The sequence below is a fragment of the Grampus griseus genome (assembly GCF_964374135.1).
Source record: "Grampus griseus genome assembly, chromosome: 6".
NCBI lineage: Eukaryota > Metazoa > Chordata > Mammalia > Artiodactyla > Delphinidae > Grampus > Grampus griseus.
Window position 1 is genome coordinate 43,185,837 of NC_139000.1, and position 21,006 is coordinate 43,206,842.

At 40.3% G+C, this 21,006-nt stretch overlaps 1 protein-coding gene across 2 annotated transcripts in view; it reads left to right on the top strand.

Annotated features, from left to right (window-relative positions):
• PRUNE2 (prune homolog 2 with BCH domain) overlaps nucleotides 1-21,006 on the top strand; it is a 271,709-nt gene that overhangs the window by 242,227 nt on the left and 8,476 nt on the right. Inside the window, exons 13-18 of one of the 2 annotated variants that reach the window (XM_082655958.1) lie at nucleotides 3,781-3,883; nucleotides 4,532-4,663; nucleotides 6,018-6,104; nucleotides 10,329-10,427; nucleotides 13,857-13,892; nucleotides 19,302-19,349. In XM_082655958.1, coding sequence (XP_082512084.1) covers nucleotides 3,781-3,883; nucleotides 4,532-4,663; nucleotides 6,018-6,104; nucleotides 10,329-10,427; nucleotides 13,857-13,892; nucleotides 19,302-19,349 — 505 coding nt within the window. The remainder of the gene's footprint in view (nucleotides 1-3,780; nucleotides 3,884-4,531; nucleotides 4,664-6,017; nucleotides 6,105-10,328; nucleotides 10,428-13,856; nucleotides 13,893-19,301; nucleotides 19,350-21,006) is intronic. The other variant, XM_082655959.1, reaches the window with a different exon arrangement.

Sequence of the window (21,006 nt, forward strand, 5' to 3'; positions counted from 1 at the left end):
CATTTAAGGTAATTATTGATATGTGAGTTCTTATTGCCATCTTGTTAAATTGTTTTGGATTTGCTTTTGTAGGTCTTTTTTATTCCCTCCCTCTTTTGTTCTCTTGTGATTTGATGACTATCTTTAGAGTTGTGTTTGGATTGCTTTTTCTTTTTTGTGTGTTAACCTATTGTTAATTTTTGGTTTGCAGTTACCATAAGTTTCGATATAGCAGTCTATATATATACAAGATTGTTTAAAGTTGCTAGTCTCTTAATTTCAAATGCATTTCCAATATCCTGCATGTGTGCTCTCCTCTTCTCACGATTGCTGGTTTTTCATCTTGTGGGTGATTTCCTACCTTAACTGTATGTTTGCTTTTTACTGGTGAGCTTTCCCGTTTGTAATTTTCTTCTTTCTAGTTGTGGCCTTTTCTTTTTTGCTGAGAGAAGTTCCTTTAGCATTTGTTGTAAAGCTGGTTTGGTGGTGCTGAATTCTCTTAGCTTTTGGTTGTCTGTAAAGCTTTTGATTTCTCTGTCAAATCTCAATGAGAGCCTTGCTGGGTAGAGTATTCTTGGTTGTAGGTTTTTCCCTTTCATCACTTTAAGTATATCGTGCCACTCCCTTCTAGACTGCAGAGTTTCTGCTGAAAGTTCAGGTGATAACCTTATGGGGATTCCCTTGTATGTTATTTGTTGCTTTTCCCTTGTTACTTTTTTTGTGTGTGTGTGGTAGTGGGCCTCTCACTGTTGTGGCCTCTCCTGTTGCGGAGCACAGGCTCCGGACGCACAGGCTCAGCGGCCATGGCTCACGGGCCCAGCTGCTCCGCGGCATGTGGGATCTTCCCAGACCGGGGCACGAACCCGCGTCCCCTGCATCAGCAGGCGGACTCTCAACCACTGCGCCACCAGGGAAGGCCCCCTTGTTGCTTTTAATATTTTTTTCTTTGTCTTTAATTTTTGTCAATTTGATTATTATGTGTCTTGGTGTGTTCCTTCTTAGATTTATCCTGTATGGGGCTCTGCACTTCCTGGACTTGAGTGTTTCCTTTTTCATGTTAGGGAAGTTTTTGGCTATTATCTCTTCAGATATTTTCTCAGGCCCTTTCTCTCGCTATTCTCCTTCTGGGATCCCTATAATGCGAATGTTGGTGCGTTTAGTGTTGTCGCAGAGGTCTCTTAGACTGTCCTCATTTACATGGCAGTGATTTTCCACCATTCTGTCTGTCAGCTCACTTATTTGTTCTTCTGCCTCATTTATTCTGCTACTGATTCCTTCTGGCACATTTTTCACTTCACTTGTTGCACTGTCCATCTCTGTTTGTTCTTTAAAGCTTCTAGCTCTTTATTAAACATTTCTTGTATCCTCTCAGTCTGTGCCTCCATTCTTTTTCTGAGATCTTGGATCATCTTTACTATCATTACTCAATTCTTTTTTGGGTAGATTGCCTATTTCCACTTCACTTAGTTGTTCTTCGGGGGTTTTATCTTGTTCCTTCATCTGGGACATATTTCTTTGCCATCTCATTGTGTCTTAACTTTTTGTGTTTGTGGTCTCTGTTCCTCCAGCTGCAGGGCTGTAATTCTTCTTGGTTCTGGTGTCTACCCCCAGTGGGTGAGGCTGGTCCAGGGGTTCGTGCATGCTTTCTGATGGGAGGGACTGGTGCCTGCCCACTGGTGGGTGGAGCTGGGTCTTGTCCCTCTAATGGGCAGGGCCAGGTTAAGTGGTATATATATATATAGGCAGCTGTTGGCTCAGGATGACTTTAGGCAGCCTGTCTGCTGATGGGTGGGGCTCTGTTCCCACCCTGTTGGTTGTTTGGACTGAGGTGTCCCAGCACTGGAGCCTGCAGATTGTTGGGTGGGGCCAGGTCCCAAACTGGCAACCTTCAGGAGAGCTCACGCCAATGGGTATTCCCTGAGGTGTCCACCACCAGTGTCCCTGCCCCCACAGTGAGCCACAGCCAATTTCCCCCTCCCCAGTAGACTCTCCAAGATGCGCAGGTAGGTCTAGCCCAGGCTCCTGTGGAGTCACTGCTCTGCCCTGGGCCCCAGTGCACATTGAACCTTGTGTGTGCCCTCCAAGAGTGGAGTCTCTGTTTCCCCCAGTCCTGTGGAGCTGCTGTGCTAAAGCCCCACTGGCCTTAAAAGTGCCAAATGCCTGAGGGATCCTCCACCCGATGCCAGGCCCCCAGGCTGGGGAGCCTGATGTGGGCCTCAGAACTCTCACTCGTGTGGGAGAACCTCTGTGATATAATTATTTTCCAGTGAGGGATTTGATTATATCACGAAAGATCCCCTCCTACCATCTCATTGTGGCTTCCTCTTTGTCTTTGGGTGTATATCTTTTTGTGTTAGGGTTGAGTCTTTTTTGTCAATGGTTGTTCAGCAGTTAGTTGTGATTTTGGTGTTTTCGTGTGAGGAGGTGAGCTCAAGTCCTTCTACTCTGCCATCTTGTCTCTGCCTTTCCTGGTGTCTCTCAGAAGAATACTTTTGTACTTGTTTTTAAGAGGGATTCATTACGCCTATTTTTTTCTTTTAATGAACTCTTCTTCATTGTGCTGAGCCTGAACTGCGTATTTTTGTGGTGTTAGGGTGGCTTAGTGACACTAATTCTATCCTTTGCAGATTTCTATTGTTATGGCTCTTCCTAAATGAAACTGTTTGTGGAACAAACACTTCTTATATTAAAATATATCTCCTGCCATTTTCCTTCATACCACATTCTAAAAAAAAAAGTTAGTAAATACCTGCATTTCGGAAAAGATGGGACTAAAGCAAAAAATCCAGAGGGAAGCTATTCCAATCCTGTTTTGCATATGTGTTGCATCAGGTATATACTTATGTAGGTAGCATCTTCTAAGATATGTAGCATAAACATTGTCTACAGCAACCTCAAATTAGTAATATATGCAAACCCATAATTTGATGTATTTGTAGTTGGTATCACTTTCTTCCCCCACCTCTTTTGTGGTAGAGTCATACTCTATCCTTGTAGAGAACATCTTATTAAACTGCTTTTCAAGAGTTAAGCCCGTCCAAATCTATATCCAGCCAGTATTTTACTGCCTTGTAATCACCAGAAGGGTATTTAGAGTTCTGAAAAAATGAAACACACTGAATTCTGATCAGGCTTGAGGGTGTGTCCTGTCCTCCTACTCAAAGGTTTGAGGAAATCTCTTTAATGTTTCTGAAGTCCAGAACTATGTTATATGACACAAATCACAAATGTTTAAAAAGGGATATTAAAAAATAAAAATACAGTACATTGAGATTCCAGAGACAAACCTGTGGAGACCTGACCAACCCTTGCCACGAAGTTCAAAGATGGGCTTTCAAGGAACACAGGCTTGCTACAACTAGGATGAACTAAGGAGGATCAAAGAGAACCTCTTTCTTAGCCATTAAAAGAAACAGTGTTATATAAATTAACTTTTTTATTATATAAATTAGATGCCCTGAAGTCAAAAAGTGTTGCCCCACCATCTTTTGATAAGTTGAATACTTCTAACACACTTATGACTGTGTACAACACGTATAATCATCCTTAATACATGGACACCCTATATATGCAAATATATTCACACTATTTAAGAATCTATATAACTTACATCTTAACCACTGAAAGATAATTATATGTGTATATACTTATAGAAGTATGGTCTACATAATACTCATTTAAAGATGTACCTAATACATGCACATACACACTCTTGCCAAGGCTTCCAGATTTATCCTTTAGGTTAAATATCTTGTTAAGAGCTTTCAGTTGGTTACAAATGTCTTTTTGTTTGTCCTCTAGGATACTACGGGGATGGCCTAAATGCCATCATTGTGTTTGCTGCCTGTTTTCTGCCAGACAGCAGTCGGGCGGATTACCACTATGTCATGGAAAATCTTTTCCTGTGAGTGATATTTACAACAAAATGTTTTCAGTTAATGTCTGCGGGCATGTGATGGCAGATAGAGCATCTTTAATAAAAGGAGATAGATGATGTAGACTATTCTAAGCCTTTGATTAAAAGTTGATGAAATCTGTGTCAAGGAAAATTGCTCAAGAGACCAAAAGCTTTAGAGGGGCTGTTTTGTCTGTAGAATGAATCGAAAACAAAATGAACACAGTCTGGTCTGCATTTTAAAATTCTGTAACGTTTCCTTTGGGTGAAGTATTATTTTTGTTCTCTGATAACATGTTCTTAGCCAACTGATGATAACCTGACCTCATTTATATCTGCCTTTATTTAATCTGACTTGCCCTTAGTATATAATAACATTGCTGACATTTTTGAAAGTCAGGTTTCTAACCTACACATTTTTCAAGTGTACCTGCATTTAAAAAAAAATGGAAAAAAGATAACTGTGCAAATAAATGAGTAATACTCTCAGAGAACTGATCTTAGGTAACTGCATTCTTCTCAAGCTGAAGAGGGAATGTGTGCAACCGTTCTTAAATATCATGCACCCTGTAATTTAAATGTTATATAATTATGGTGAAATAAGATGAACTCTTTCATGTGGAAACTGAAAACACTTATCTTTCTTCCTGTGATCAGATATGTAATAAGTACATTAGAGCTGATGGTAGCTGAAGACTATATGATTGTGTACTTGAATGGTGCAACCCCAAGACGGAAGATGCCAGGGCTAGGCTGGATGAAGAAATGCTACCAGATGATTGACAGACGGTATGTGGGCTCCATAATCTAATCACTATTTTGACTTGCTCAGTGACTCCCATCTCCAGTGACCTTTTAATTTACCAAAGATGCGATCACAATTTAGGAACATTGAATTAATGCTGATTTGAGATAATAAATTATAAAAATATTAATAAGTGTCACTTGATGCCCCAAATTTGAAATAAAGCAGATCTTCCCTAGATTTTGTTAAATGTTGTAATCTCAAACTTGGCAACAAGTATTTTAAATATGCATATGCTGTTGCCATATGGAGGTGCAATTTGAGCTGATAAGCCAAAGTCCATGATTCTTTACTAGTATCATGTAACCTTGCGGCCATTTTCGTGCACTAGGACTGTTGTGACTTAGGCAATCCTACTGCTCCTATTTCAACATTCACTGTTAATTCTGGCCCATATGGTGCCTTTGTGTGCCCCTTCCTCAAGATACGTCACTTCTATCCATACTGGTTTTATTAGAACCAAACACGTTATTGCCATCTACAGGAAAATTGTCATAATAAGCATACAAATTTATGATGTCTTCCATATGTGTGGCTTCCCCTCAGATGTGGCTCCCTGTATAGCAACATGTGAGTGTCCTGTTATAGTAACTAAAATCCATTAATCATCTAAACATACATAAAGTAGCATTGCTAATGCTGAAAAATATGCCTGAATGTACAAAACGCTAAAATGATTATCTGAAGGCCAAACAACCACATGCTATACTGTTACCATTTTCACTCTACAGAAGAAGAAACCCAGGCTCAGTAGAACAAATTGGCTAAGTTGCTAGTAAGAGTGTATTCATTTCAAAATAGTAAAAATAATGCTGACAAAAATGAAAAACATCGTTAAACAAAAACATGCCATATGGTTATAGATTTATGCACTCCAAGAATACAAAAATTCTATTTTACATTTATTCTTATGGGAAACTGAGGTTTGAATTACGCATGTTTCAAATTATATCTCAAAAGGCATTCGTTTGATTGATCATGGCATTCTGTACCTTCCTACCAGATAACAGTAACTTACATAGAATCCCCTAATATCATATATATATATTCTTATTTGGGGATATACTTTCTGTTTTAACTCCCACTCAAAATAGGTTATGAGTGGGCTTCCCTGGTGGCGCAGTGGTTGAGAGTCCGCCTGCCGATGCAGGGGACACGGGTTCGTGCCCCGGTCCGGGAAGATCCCACATGCCACGGAGCGGCTGGGCCCGTGAGCCATGGCCATGGAGCCTGTGCTCCGCAACGGGAGAGGCCACAACAGTGAGAGGCCTGCGTACCACAAAAAACAAACAAACAAACAAAATAGGTTATGAGTAATTTTTTTTCTTTTCACAATAGGTTGCGGAAGAACTTAAAATCATTCATCATTGTTCATCCATCTTGGTTCATCAGAACAATCCTTGCAATTACACGACCTTTTATAAGGTATGGTCATTACTGTAGTAAAAGTAAACGTACTAGTTTTTAAAAATATGTATTCATTGTCTTCTGAACAAAAATTCATAAACCAAGAGAGTAGGAAAATATGTTTGCCTCTGCCTTTCCTGAAAATATACTTTGGACTACCCAGCAAGAGACTCTAATTAAGAGTGAGCATATTTTCGCAGTGAATATTTTCCCCCCATAATTATAAAACATGACTTTTATACTGCTTGCTGTAAACACAGAAGATAAAATAGTGAGGTTTCTGTGCCATATTACAAAAGGGAACAGATAGTACTTTTAAAGTAATATATGGTATATGGTAGAGAATCAAAGAGGTAGAGTAACATAACAATGAAAATAAAGACACACCAGGGACAGAAACAGACGCCAGGTCTTGTCTTAATTGTTCTATTTCTTCTGAACAAATCCCACGTGGGTTACCAAAGGTAGGCAAAGCGTCTGAGCGGCCATTTTGAGAGCTTTGTTTTGATTATCCATAAGGCTTCTTGGTTTAAATTCACTTCAAATCAGTAAATATTTGTTTATCATCTATTCTGTGTTGGGTGCTGTATAACCTTACATTTCAGTGATGAAAAGTAAGATATGCCTTTTATATAGTAAGAATGAGACAGTTAAATGAAAGGGACAGTACAGGTTTTCTGGAGAGCTTTACAAAATATAATAAAATAGGGAGGGGCAAGATAGGGGTATGGAATTAAGAGGTACAAACTAGGTATAAAATAAATAAGCTACAAGCATATATTATACAGCACAGGGAATACAGCCGACATTTTATAATAACTTCAGTGGAATATAGTCTATAAAAATAGGGAATCACTATGTTGTATGCCTGAAACTAATACAATATTGTGAATCAACTATACTTCAGCTAACTAGAACAATGTCTTCCCTAACGTCAGGATACCAATCAGATAAATTGAAATTTTTCCATCTCCAAGTTATTAATGAATCCCTAAGAAAAATTCTGATCACTTTACTTCTGGAGAAAACAATTAAAGGTTAAAATCCTTTATATTTTTTTAATGTAGATTTTACTGTGCCTTCCAGAGTCCACCTTTTTTGTTCCCTGTTCACTTATTTATTTAGCATTCCCATCCCCTACTTCCAAAAACTGAGCAGTAGCAGGATTCAACCTAGTCTTCCTCTGGCAAAGATTTCTTTACCATACCATGTTATATTACTTTAAAAAATAATATGAGCTTTTAAGATGTACAAAAAGCCACTTATTTTAAGATTAGCAGAAAATGCTTTGACAGGGGAGGAGGAAGAGCTTATATAAACTTTAATGTGTAAAAAAGCAAGCATTAGAATTGATATTGATTCACTGATGTTTATTTAATAGTTCAGCTCTAATTATAAAACAAATATATTTCTTCCTGATAAATACTTGTTATGGTAAGAGTATTGAAAACAGATTGTAAGTCAACATTTATTGAAGGGCGTTTCAAGATAATAATTACAACAAAAATAATAAACTTATAGCAAGTAGTGTTGCGGTAGATCATGTATAATAATGGCCTACCTTTACTGAGTGCTTACATGCATTATTTTATTTAACCCTAATGACAGTCCTCTGAAGGAGGTACTGCTTACTATTTCTGTTATATAGGAGAAAACCCTGAGGTTCAGTGAGGTCAAATAAATTGTCTAAAGCAGGAGCCAGCAAAGCCATTCTGTAAAGGATCAGATATTAAGTATTTTCCATGTTATGGGCCATACAGTCTTAATCACAACCACTCAGCTCTTCCGTGGTAGGGTGAAAGCATCCGTAGACAATATGTAAATAAATAAGTATGGCTGTGTTCCAATAAAACTTGATTCATGAATACTGACATTGAATTTTCTGAAATCTTTTACATGTCACAATATTCTTCTTTTGAGCATTTTTCAACCATTTAAAAAATGTAAAAACCAGTCGTAGCTCAAGGATGTAAAAAAAAAAAATCATAAGCTGGCTTTGGCCATGGTTTGCCAACCCCAGGTCTAAGGTAACACAGCCAAGAAATGATAGATTCAGGCTTTGAACCCAATGTCTGCGTAATTCTAAAGAACACACGTTTCAAGCACTTAAACACCGTGTTCTACAATTTCATCATGTAAGACCCTCTTTAAATATCCCTCTGTAAATCAGTCTACATCAGTGTCATCAATTTTTTGAACTGAAAAAAGGAGGTCACTAAAATGTATTATAGGTCTTTTCACTGCTAAAGGGTAACACCTATGATAGAGGTATATGGTAAGTTTTTTTTTTAATTCATGTATTTTTTAAATTGAAGTATAACTGATTTACAGTGTTGTGTTAGTTTCTGGTGTACAGTGAAGTGATTCAGTTTTATATATATACATATATATATATGTATATATAAAAAACTGAATATGAAAAAGAATATATATCGTATTTCCATTATGGTTTATTGCGGGATATTGAATATAGTTCCCTGTGTTACACAGGAGGACCTTGTTGTCTATCTATTTTATATATATAGTAGTTTGTATCTGCTAATCCCATACTCCTAATTTTTCTCTCTCCCCTCAAATGCCTTTTTTTAAAATGAATCGTTTGTGTCAAGCATTGGGTTAGGTGCTGGAGCCTGAGAAGTTAAATAGCTCAGTTGCTGCCCTCAGGGAGTTCACAGCCGGGCAGCTGACATAGGAGGACTAGAAAACAGTTATAATACAGGGTACAAAGGAAGCGCGATGAGGCCTGATAACTCACGGTGAGTGTGAGTTTTAAGGTAACAGGTGGAGTGTGAAGGCTGAGAGTCTGCATCAAGAGAGCTTTCCAGAAGAATGTGCCCTCAAGTTGAGTTCTGAAGACTAACAGCATTGGCTAGCTAAAGCCAGGTAGAGGAAACAGCAGGTACCAACACACCAAGAAGGAGGTACCATACACCAGGCATATTTAGAGAACTGTACATTCCAGTGTGGAGGTGTCCCCCCTTGCATAACTAACTTCTTCTGCCTTTTTATTCCACCTCCTCCATCTTTCATCAAAACCTGAATTTAGCTTGAAAACTCTGGAGGAAGGAAGTGGCCTAAGGTAGCATATTGTTGGTAGTGTGTGTTCACCCAAGGCTGATCAGGACGACTAGAAGTGACTTTTGGGAGATGAAGGGTGTTCACAAGTCACAGCCAGTGGCCCAGGGTCAAAACTGCGAGTAAAATGTGAAAGACAGATGTATGGAGAACTGACCTTGAAAAGACTTCCTATTAGAATATGCAGTAGTTGAACAGAAGACAGTACAGTTGGCAGGTGGCACAGCATCCTCCCAGTAGACTGGGGAGGCCCTTTCATTGGAGAACATTCAGGAAAGTTCGATGCCTGATCAAATTCCCTTTCAACTGGAATGATCTATTTTTAGAAGTAGCTTGCTATTACACCAACAATACAAAAATGCCTTCCTTCTTCTTATAAAACATCCAATCATTATAAAGACCAAGTTCTTCCTTCAGCAACTACCGACTCTTGTGCCCAGCCCCCTTCCCCAGAGGCAAATTCAGGGGTCTCCTTGCAAGTTGTTTTCTATGCATTTACACACATCTAAAATGACAACATTGAGATGAAAGCCGTCTGTCATTCAAATCCGATGATTGGAACATTGTTTTTTGAACATTGTTTCATCTGGAATGACCTTTCGAGATTTAAAACTTTAAAAAGTATATATATATTTAAAATAAAAGTACAACTAAAAAAATAAGAGGAAAACAGGTTGATATATATTTTAAAAATATATCAACCATGGTAGATTCTGAAAGAACTAATGACAAGATTTTTGTTTGCTAAAAACAAACAAGCAAACAAAGGGAAACAAACCATAAACCGGTGACAATTCAGAGTGGCAGGAACCACCGGGAGGCCATGCCATGTGTGGACCCTGCAGTCAGGCTGCCCGGGTTTAAATCTAGGCTTTGCCACTTACTGAAGGTGAAATCTGGGCAAACACTTAACGCCATATGTTTTAAGTTTCCTTATCTTTAAAAAGAGAACGATAACAGTATCTACCTCATTAGGCTATCAATCATAGGAAATAAAAGAATATATATAAACCAGTTAAAATAGTGTCTGGCACATAGTAGCTACTCAAATAGCCATTCTTCTTAGTAAGAGTGCTGGGACAAGGTGATAAGAATTTTCAAGAAGAGGCAGCAGCCTGAGAAGGGATGGAGGAGCGACTGATATCTTTTTTCTTTTCTTTTTTCTAGTTCAAAGTTCAGCAGTAAAATTAAATACGTCAGTAGCTTATCAGAACTCAGTGGGCTGATCCCAATGGATTGCATCCATATTCCAGAGAGCATCATCAAGTAAGTCCTGATGGTTTTGAAGATTTGGGGAGAAATATTGCATGTCTGGAGAAGGAGATTAGGAAATAACTGATTTATAAAATATGGGGAAAGGGCATTACCTTCTATTTAAAACCAATACTAAACATCCTCCAATAAATATTTTCCTTTCTTATAGCCTAGCGATAACTGTTCTGTTCTTTCAGATCTTCTTTCACATAATCTTCTACTGGTGTTACTGCAATTTCCTCATTTTTATCTTGAATTTACTACCATTTTGGAGAAAGCCTGAATTTAACATGAATCAGCATATTTGTTACTTGTGTCTAGCATGCCACACAGACCCAGTGGGTTTCGTGCATAGCCTGGATTTCTTCACTGCCTTACATCAAGTAATTTATCGGCTTGACCCTAGGAAAAGAGAAAAAAATTACCCTTTCTCTGTTTTCTTCTCAGTCCTTTTTCTTCATGGTTCCCTTCAGGTGAAAGATAAAGCAGAGTGGTGGGTGGTGCAGTTAGGAATGACCTCCTTACTCAGTATAGGGTAAAGCCTGTGGGAAGAAAGTATGGATACTGAAGGTGGTAGAATTAGGCTGCAAAAATAATACAAATAAAAAGTTAACCGAACAACTGCTTGGAGCTGGGACTTAAAAACATGATGCTGGAGAATGAACCCTCCTAACTGGTTCATTGTTGCAAAAGAGCTATTGTTTACTGTCGATCATGTTTTTCTTTCACTGTGTCTGATTCACTAGCTTTCTGTGTGATTAAAACTGAGAGGAATCTAACCATCAGCTCAAGAGAAAACAGTCAAGGATACCCCATCTTCCTCCATAAGATGGAGAGCAAAAGTGACCTCCCAATTTGGACTTCCAAAAAAGAGTCCCCTCACTTAAAAAAAAAAAAAAAAAAAAAAGGCACAGAAACTGGAAGGAAAAGACTCTAATGTGTCTCTGCTGTGCTAGGCATAGAAGTGCTCTATTTATATCTTTTATTTAATCCCCACAGTAAACCCCCGTTTACGGAGAAGGAAGACAACTTAGGAAGGGGACGTTACTTATGCAAAGTATAAGTAGGAACAAGGAAGAGATGGAACTAGAATTCAAATCCAGGTCAGCCTGGCACCGCAATGCCCATGCCCTTTTCTAGCAGATTTCTTTACTTCCCTTAAAAAACCATCTAAAGTCAAAACTCAGAAGCAGCTGCGTTTGGTTTTCCGGCATCCCAATATCAGGTAAGAACAGAGGATACCGACTGGGTTGAGGACTGCCAGTTAGCTCAGCTGAATCAAGCAGAGTGTTCATAAGCTCCTAATGGTGGCTTTAATCCTCACTAGCTTCATAGAGTCCCGAAACCAGCACACCTTGTAGCTCTAGCCTGCTGCCTCAAAAAAGGAACCCCATCTCCAAATCCCACTCCTAGTCTTTAAATGTAAAAGTACTGGAGCACCCACCTCCTATAATGCTGTCTCCCTTTGCAAAAGATGACAAGGACCTTCCGTCGTCAAGTGGAAATGAGCACTGGACATTTTCTAGGTAAATATGGCAGTGCTTCCCCAGTGTGGCAAGTGGAAAAAGAGAAGAGAGTGGGCTTTGGAGGCTTAGCATTAGGTTTGAACCTTCCCACCTGCCTCTCTGAGACTTCAGGAAACCTATTTAAAACCCTGAGTCAGGGCTTCCCTGGCGGCGCAGTGGTTAAGAATCCGCCTGCCAATGCAGGGGACACGGGTTCGAGCCCTGGTCCAGGAAATTCCCCCACGCGCGGAGCAACTAAGCCCATGCGCTACAACTACTGAGCCTGCGCTCTAGAGCCCACGAGACACAACTACTGAAGCCTGTGCACCTAGAGCCCGTGCTCCTCAACAAGAGAAGCCACTGCAATGAGAAGCTCACACACCGCAACGAAGAGTAGCCCCCGCTCACTGCAACTAGAGAGAGCCTGTGCGCAGCAACAAAGACCCCACGCAGCCAAAAATAAAATAATTTAAAAAAACAAACAAACTCTGAGTCTCAGCTTCAGCATCTTTAAAATGAGAAAGTAAGGAGCAATGGAAAGGTCCTGAGGGCTGAATGAGAACAGTGTACGCAAAGCATTGAGGAAGCCTGGCACAAAGTTGGCAATCCAGAATGTTATTTATTGTAACTGTGTTGCTTTTAGAGACTTGCTGTTTACACAGGGAAGTTTAGTTGTTGAGAAGTTAAACATGCCAGAGGAGCTTTTCATTCACCTACACATGTCAGTTTTCAAGGGCTCCATTTGGGAAAAGTTTCTTTGGCAGGAAGGGCTTCATTTGGAAAGAGTTTCTTCTGGAGGAAGAAATTTACAACCATACCCGCCCTCCCCATGTGTCCATGATTGACCTCTCCCGTCTTTTGTAATCCATCTCCTCTGGATGTCCTTTCTCTCATTTCTGTGACTGACCCTCATTGCCTCATTTTCATATTATGCCATTTTCAAGCCATAGCTCCTTCCCGTTACACAATAGCATTCAGAGGGTCTGATCTCATCCAATCCCAAGACCAATATTCAGCTGGGATGGAGCCTGTCATCAAAGGGCTTAAATGCAAGAAAAATGAGCCCAATCTGGAATCAGATTTATAATCACTGATTACAGGCGATTCTTATTATTTGTGGCAGTGATGTTCTTACAAGATTTGAATAAAGTACTGAACCGTTGTTTCTAGGGGGCATACAGGGCTGAGTTTCTGTGAGTACTCAGTCACCACATTTTCATTGACCGATTAATATATAAACTTGATTTATTGCGTTTCTGTTTAAAGATATTTTATTTGACCTGTACTGTTGATTGACTAACATTGAACTCAGGGCCAACAGCACTGTAACTTGTGCCTGAATAAAGCTTATCTAACACACATATATCCTTCCCTAAGGCACACCATAGCCTCCCTGTGCTTAGGAATACTAGATGGTACTTAAGCACAATGTTTGGGGAACGTTTTTAATAAAGAAAGAGATCGCCAGCAAAAAGCACAAAAATGAGAAAAACATGACACTTCAGAGACTGTAAAAAGCCTACTTGTTTGCAGCAAAAGAGCTGAGACGAGAAGGCGGAGCCTCGCCTAGTTCCACATCAGCTGGGAACCCACAGGTCAGGTGACTCAAATTTCTGGTCACTCTGTGAACATCCACACGTGACCATGAAAGTGCCGTAAGTACTGCTTTAGAGGTTGCAACTATGGTTTAGCAAGTAGGCGAATTTGCAAACACGGAATCTGCAAATCATGAGGATTGGCTGGATATAATCATAAATTCGAAATCATTGACTATATCTAATAAAAACAAGATTTCTCCCCAAAGGCAATTTGATTACTCTTTGGGTAGGCTTTTCCTCTCCTGTTTTGACTGTTCTGTAAAACACTGACCTGTCATTTTTTTTCCATCTGTCTGTCTGCTCGTTTTGCTCACTGCATTCATTTTTTATCCTGTAAGGTACGATGAAGAGAGATCTTATAAGAGAAGTGTGAGGTAAAAGTCTCCTGATCTACAGTTCACGCTGGGTCCTCTGTGTGTGTACACCAGTGTCTTACTTGTGGGTGACCTCAACACGCTATCAGAGCAGAGGTCCTCGTACCAGTCCCTTGTAGTATATCATTTCCAGTCTTTGTCTTGTGTGTAAAAAAAGCTGTTGAGGTCAACCTTATTTGCAACTGAAACCTACTAAACCAGATACGTCCCTGACTTGGCCCAGGCTGCAAGCTAACTTTAACTGTCCCCAGCAACTGCTATGGCTGTTTCCAGCTTTATTCAGCCAGCATGTTGCCAATTTTCTTGCAACGTTTATATCTATCATCTTTACGAAGGACTTTGCAAAAGAAACGTACATAAACGTTGAATAGGAGTTCTGAACACACCGTATTTAATTGAAGGAATGTGTCTCAGTGCTCCAAAGGTTGGTTTTTAAAAGCACATACGCTCCACTTATGTCTGGCTCTGCTTTGCTGGGTGACTCTTCTCACGCTCTGCTTGCTTTTTTGTTTCTTTTCTACACTGCTAATTTTTGCTCATGCAGACTGGATGAAGAACTGAGGGAAGCATCAGAAGCAGCTAAGTAAGACTTGGTTTCCATTCAGCAGCGGGCAGTGATGTTGGCTTGCATTTCAGGAATGAAATGGGAGGACCTGCATGCCTGGTGTTTTATTCTTGCATCCTGACAATACTGCCCTTTAAAAGTTTCCTTTGTTCCATGATAGATGTAATTTCTCTTATTTGTACTACAGTCTGTTTGCCCCCCACACCCTCCCCCCCCCCCATGATCTTGGTTATCTTGGTCATCTTGTTACTGTTGTTTAATTTCTTTTAAAAATATACATGCAATTTTAGGCACTACAGCAAAAGAAACACATCGCAGGCATGCCACATATAGTATAACATCCAGATGATCGCTTGGCTGTATTGAGGCAATAAACCTCACCAATTCATACTAATGCAGAAAAATGATGGCAAGTTGAATTTTGCAATAGTTTTGTAGAACCAAATTCACGAATTCCCGAGATTTTTTAAAAACACCTTATTTTGGGGCTTCCCTGGTGGCGCAGTGGTTGAGAGTCCGCCTGCCGATGCAGGGGACGCAGGTTTGTGCCCCGGTCCGGGAGGATCCCACATGCCGTGGAGCGGCTGCGCCCATGAGCCATGGCCGCTGAGCCTGCGCGTCCGGAGCCTGTGCTCCGCAGTGGGAGAGGCCACAACAGTGAGAGGCCCGCGTACCGCAAAAAAAAAAAAAAAAAAAAAAAAAACACCTTATTTAGTGACTGGCAAATACAGCTTAACTAACAGCTTCTGAGCTATTTGGATGAATAAAAAAATTATTGCTCACTATTATTATAGTTTTCAAAACAGCAAAATCATAACTTTAATGCAAATATAAAATGAATACATGCCAATGATTTTGTTCAACTAATTATTTAATGAAGGAACCAGTAAGCTGTTAAAACCAGTTCAAAGAGCATTTGAAAAGCCAGACATCTATAGGCAGTTTATAAAGGAACATTAGGATAAAAATATTGGTTTAGATACAAAACTGATTAATGTTCAACAGGGCAATAAACTGTAACCTTAGGGTTTTCTTTTCCACTGGACAGAAATTATTTGCATCTCTGCTCAATAAAAATCTACAAGTTAACATCTGCCTCTACAGAGTTGTAAGATCCATAGAAAGTCAACTCAGCACTGCTATTAAAGAACATCCAGGGCTTCCCTGGTGGCACAGTGGTTGAGAGTCTGCCTGCCGATGCAGGGGACACGGGTTCGTGTCCCGGTCCGGGAAGATCTCCTCACATGCCGCGGAGCGGCTGGGCCCGTGAGCCATGGCCGCTGAGCCTGCGCGTCCGGAGCCTGTGCTCCGCAACGGGAGAGGCCACAACAGTGAGAGGCCCGTGTACCGAAAAAAAAAAAAAAAAAGGAAGAACATCCAGTAATTTCCTTTTCTTATTCCCCGGTCACAGATAATTTTTCTGACACTTTATGTTAAATCTAGACAAGAATATTTGCTGTATTAAGCTTCTCCATTTCACATGTTGCTCACACTGTTAATTTTTTTTTTTTTTTGCGGTACGCGGGCCTCTCACCGCTGCAGCCCCTCCCGCTGCGGAGCACAGGCTCCGGACGCGAAGGCCCAGCTGCCATGGCCCACGGGCCCAGCTGCTCCGCGGCATGTGGGATCCTCCCGGACCGGGCCACGAACCCGTGTGCCCCGCATCGGCAGGCGGACTCCCAACCACTGCGCCACCAGGGAAGCCCCACTGTTAATTTTTATAACCCGTTCCTGTTTTAATAGATATTGCAAAAGCAGAAAGCCTGGACAATGTCCAAACAGCTACAAATTCTGACTAAGTAAGATCTAAATTAGTGACGCTTTACCTGCGTAGGTGTAAATGCCAATTCCTCATGAAAACAATCCATTTAGATATTTTTTCCCTACAGCACATTCTTATAGCAGGTAATCTGTAGAATTATTTGCTTATAGTGTGGATCTTTTGGGCTTAAAAACTCAAGGAAAGGTTTTTGCTTTAGTAAGTTTAGCAGTAGAGTAGTTTACTGTTAAATACTCCTATCCTCTAGTTTTCTTTCAAGGTAACTGACACCCGTTTAGACTAACAATACTCAAAATTACACAAATTTTTACTCTAACAGAATCTTCTTAGTCTCTAACTCAACTGTTGAAAACAAGAAGGTGTGGAAAGAAGGAAGATACTAGAAATCAAGGAACCGAAAGTTGGTGTAATGTACCCCTTCAGCAGTTATCTTTGCTCAAATTGCACTGTCATGAGCTTTCCCTACAAAGAGAACTAGCAGTTAGTTTCCCTTTCGTATTCATTTTTTTAGGATAACGTATTTATGAAATTAAGGAGCTGTTTTCAAGACAAAAGATGAGGAAAGAGCATCAATAATTTTCCAGCCAAACCCACTATAGAGTCCTAGTCATGTGCTATCATTACCATAAAATCTTCCCTCCTTCAATAGTTATCTTCCCTCCATATTTCTACTCTTCCTGCTTAGCTACCATAGGAAAACATTTATCATTTTTGGTTTAGTTGTGTAGCTTTCTCTTTTTTTCTCTCAAATTCTTCATTTTGTTCACTAATCTACTGCCACAGATCCTCTCCCCCGATATCTAAATGGTCTCGGGTGGCCCTGAGATGTCTTGATCTCCTTCCTAAAGGAAGCACCAAGCTCATGCCTAGTACATACTAGATGCTCAGTAAATTTCTGCTGCATGAATTGGTGAATGTGCATAAGACTAATAAGATCATTGCTGTGGGGCAGTGGTTCTCAATCTTAACTGTGCATCAGAATCACCTGGAGCACTTGTTAAAACACAAGTATCCTGGGCCTCGCCCTCAAAGTTTCTGACTCGGCAGGGCTGAGAAATCTGTATTTCTAACTAGTTCCCAGTAATGCTAATACTGCCAGTCTCGGTACCTTGCTTTGAGAATCACTGTCTTAAAGTAAATGGCTGAATAAAAACAATTAGATTTGTCCCAGGAGATCTATGCTCTTGCTTTGGATTCAGTGAGTAAGCCGCCTGTCTAAATTCTCCTCCAATTGATCCTACTTCTTCTGATGGTGACATTACAGAGATGAGGCAATGAGATATATCTGCACATCTGAAAACGTGGAAGGAGAAAGAATTTTACTCTGTTGACCCCACCGATGATTGAAATCCCTCAGAATCCTTCCGTTTTGGCATGCTAGCTACATCTTCTTGACTACCTTTCAGCCTCTGAAGAGGTCCCCCAACCCTTGGACAGACTGTAGAGGATGATTTGAGGTTCAGAAAACATAAATCACTGCAGATCTATGGTTAGATTTTAGAAGCCAGAAAAACCAGGTTCCTTTCACGAACAGATGCCCCCTGACTTTCCACACGACCTTAACTAGAACGCTTCAGGCTGGTTCTAACAAAAGCAAACACATACCCTGTCAGGGAACAAAGCCTGTCTGTCTTTAGTCCCTCTAGTGTTTTTAAACATTCACCCTCTCCCCACATACACGTACACACACATACCACCTCCACCTCTAATTGACTTTCAGAAGGCAATTTCCTCAGCCTGCCTTATTTTTTTCCTTAAACCTTTAGTTTTATGTAGGAAAGAAAATACTTTCAAAGGATAAGTTGTATCTATAGAGCCGTTCTTATTTTGAAAACGGCGAAGAATCCGTCTGTCGCCTCTGGGGTGACAGTAACACGTGAGCTGCAAATTGCTGTTTGCCTTGGAAGGATTACGCAAAGTTAAAAAGCAGAAAAGCTAGGTTTGGAAGACTGCCCTGCCTTGATTCCACTGCAGCTTCACTAGGTTTTTCTAGAACAGTCAACACTTGCCTGACTGTCCTTGTTCACTAGAGTTGCCAGGTATCCTCCATAAAAATACCACCACCGGCGAGAAGGGAAGCTGGAGAGGGGCAAAAAGCCCTCTGCCCTTCTCAGGGAGCCAGACTTCTGCCATTTTCAACAAAATACCTAACATTAATAACCGAACCTCTGATGTGCAGACAGATACCCCGGCTTGTGAAATTATTCACATTACAAAAGGAACTCCCGCACGTAAAAAGGATCACAGCATCTCTTTAAATGGCGTTTGTTTGCCAACAATAAAATATTTACCAGAGGGGAACAAGTAACAGTTGGAGTGTTAAGTATTAATTGGAAATTAATATAAAGCAAGTTTGAAATTGGCTAACAGAGGAATCACATGGAATATCAAAAGCAGCTAATATTACACAAGAAAGCATAAACACATTCATACACCATAATAAAAGTTTCCTTATTTTATATGGTTACATTTTTCTTTCTGGATGAAATCAGTTTAGGTTAATGTTAGGACTCACTTGTTTGACCTGAATACAGATCAGCTGTAAGGTATTTTTCTGTAACAACACCAAAGAAAGCTGAAACTGGCATTCTTTTAGTGTCTTGGAAAATCTTCGTTGTTGTGAAAACTGAAAGTTAACTGTGTTCGTATGTAAATAACGTCAGGCTGCTTGAGAAGGATTGTCCTTTGTGTCTAAAATAGTATATTATTTGGGTTACAAATAAAAATTTGCAATATAATGTTCCCTGCATAAGATAGATTGAAAAGTCAGGAAAAAGAAAAAACAAACAAAAAAAAAACAAGGACAGAAGAGACCGATGGAGGTGTTTGGAGTTCTCAATCTTCCTTTTATGGTTCTAAATCAGAAGCAATTACTATATTTCAAAACTGATGGTAAAAGAATCAGAGCTTAATCTCATCATCTGTTCAGGTGTAGATGTGTTCAGTAGTAGCAATGGGACCACACTAAACAGTTTAAAAAGGCCAAATCTGTCGTGTTTACAAAGTGGTAACAGTGGAGAAAATGTTTACTGCTTCCTTTTTTTTTTCCTCCCCTTGCACTCAGAACTAGCTGCCTTTACAATGAACCAGAAATGTCTTCTATGGAGAAGGAGTAAGAATTCACCATCAATAACAACTGTGTGGTTACTTATTATGTTGTTTGGCTGGGCTCTGAAAGACAAAATACATTGAGGATTGGGTAAACACCGTTTAGATGTTCAGCTTTCATGTTCTCTATTCCTGAATTTAGAAACTTAAAGAGAAATGTGCCAGCTTAACACGGTCTCACTCATGATCACCATTAGATGACGTAAGGACAACCTAAGTCTTCATTTGGCATTCTATTTTTCCAGTCCAAAAGTGAGGAGAAAATGAGTATTTGAGCCAGATGTAAAAGCATTTGGGCAAGAGGAATGCAACTCTGCTTTCTGAATTACATCATTCATATTTTAATTAGTGAAAGTAGGGACTTCCATTTGAACTTATTTTGGTGGATGGGAGAGAAAACGTCCTTGTTTCGAAAATTCAAGAGGCAGTTGAGTCCGGATGGAACTTTAGGAATGATCTAGTCCATCTAGTCTCATCCTGTGAGAAACAAAAATTGAGCATGTACTGGGTTCTTACCACGTGCCAGGTTCTATGTAAAAACCTGCACGCACACTCTCTGATTTTTATCCTCAGAATAAGCCAATGAGGTGCGTTTTGTAGATAAGGAAAGAGAAGCATAGAGAGATTAGCTGGCCAGTCCAATTTGTACAGCTGTAAGAATGGCCCAGAGCTGGGACTGGAGCCTTTGCAGGGCAGTTTCAGAGCCAGTGGTTTTGAAATCAGAGAGAGGTGGTCTTAATGCTGGAATGGTATTCAACCTCTGATCTAAGAGAACACCGGGGAGGACAAAATTTGTCGCCTAAGACAAATAGAGTTCGTTATTGTCCCGGTCAGTTTCAGGGAATAAACTGTGGTCACCATGATGCTCTCAGGGAAATTGGCCATCCAATCGGGGACTCCTAATTGGGTTTGAGTTGTGGAGAGTTTAACCTTGTCCTTCTTCACAGGAATCCAGAAGGAGGGGCAAAGATCACATTTAAGTGTATCTGCTATTGTCACATTTTGTTCTCTTGTGACCTCCTTTCCCTGGAGGAGGTCTGAAGGGAAACTGGAAAATCCCAGTGCACTTACTCTGCAGTTGCCATGGTGACCTTACAGTTTAAGGAAGTTTATACACAAAAACTTGAAAGAGGTCTTTACTGAAAAGTACATAAAGAACAAAAGCTGTAAAAGAGACCTTTGAAATCGAGCAGCTACTCTTCTGAAGGGTACACTGGTCCCACCTTTTTTGAGATGAAGACAGCAAATGCTTCAAGCAAACTGTCACGCGAAAGTTCGGCAAAATAAAAAAAAACCATAGGCCCTTATAGTCCATCTAATCCTTTGTGCAAATCATCCCTCCCGCATCAAAACAGCGTCCCCTAGAGCAGAGTCCTGTGCCCACAGTTAACGCGGACGGATGTCCCTCACTAACCTACAGCTGCTGCATCTGTGGGCTTACCCACTCCTTTGCCTGCCTTGTGTGTTCTGTTCCTCATCTGTATAAAGGGCTGTTTGGGCTGGGGAGAGGGCAAAACACTGCTTCTGTTGGGCTTCATTCCAGGGATGGGCATGGGGGCGGGGGGATGCTGCAAATTGTTAATGTTACTTCCCACTTCTTAGAAAATACTCCTCTCCGGGCTTCCGCTTTCTTCAGCCCTCTCTTTCCTAAGCTCTTCTTT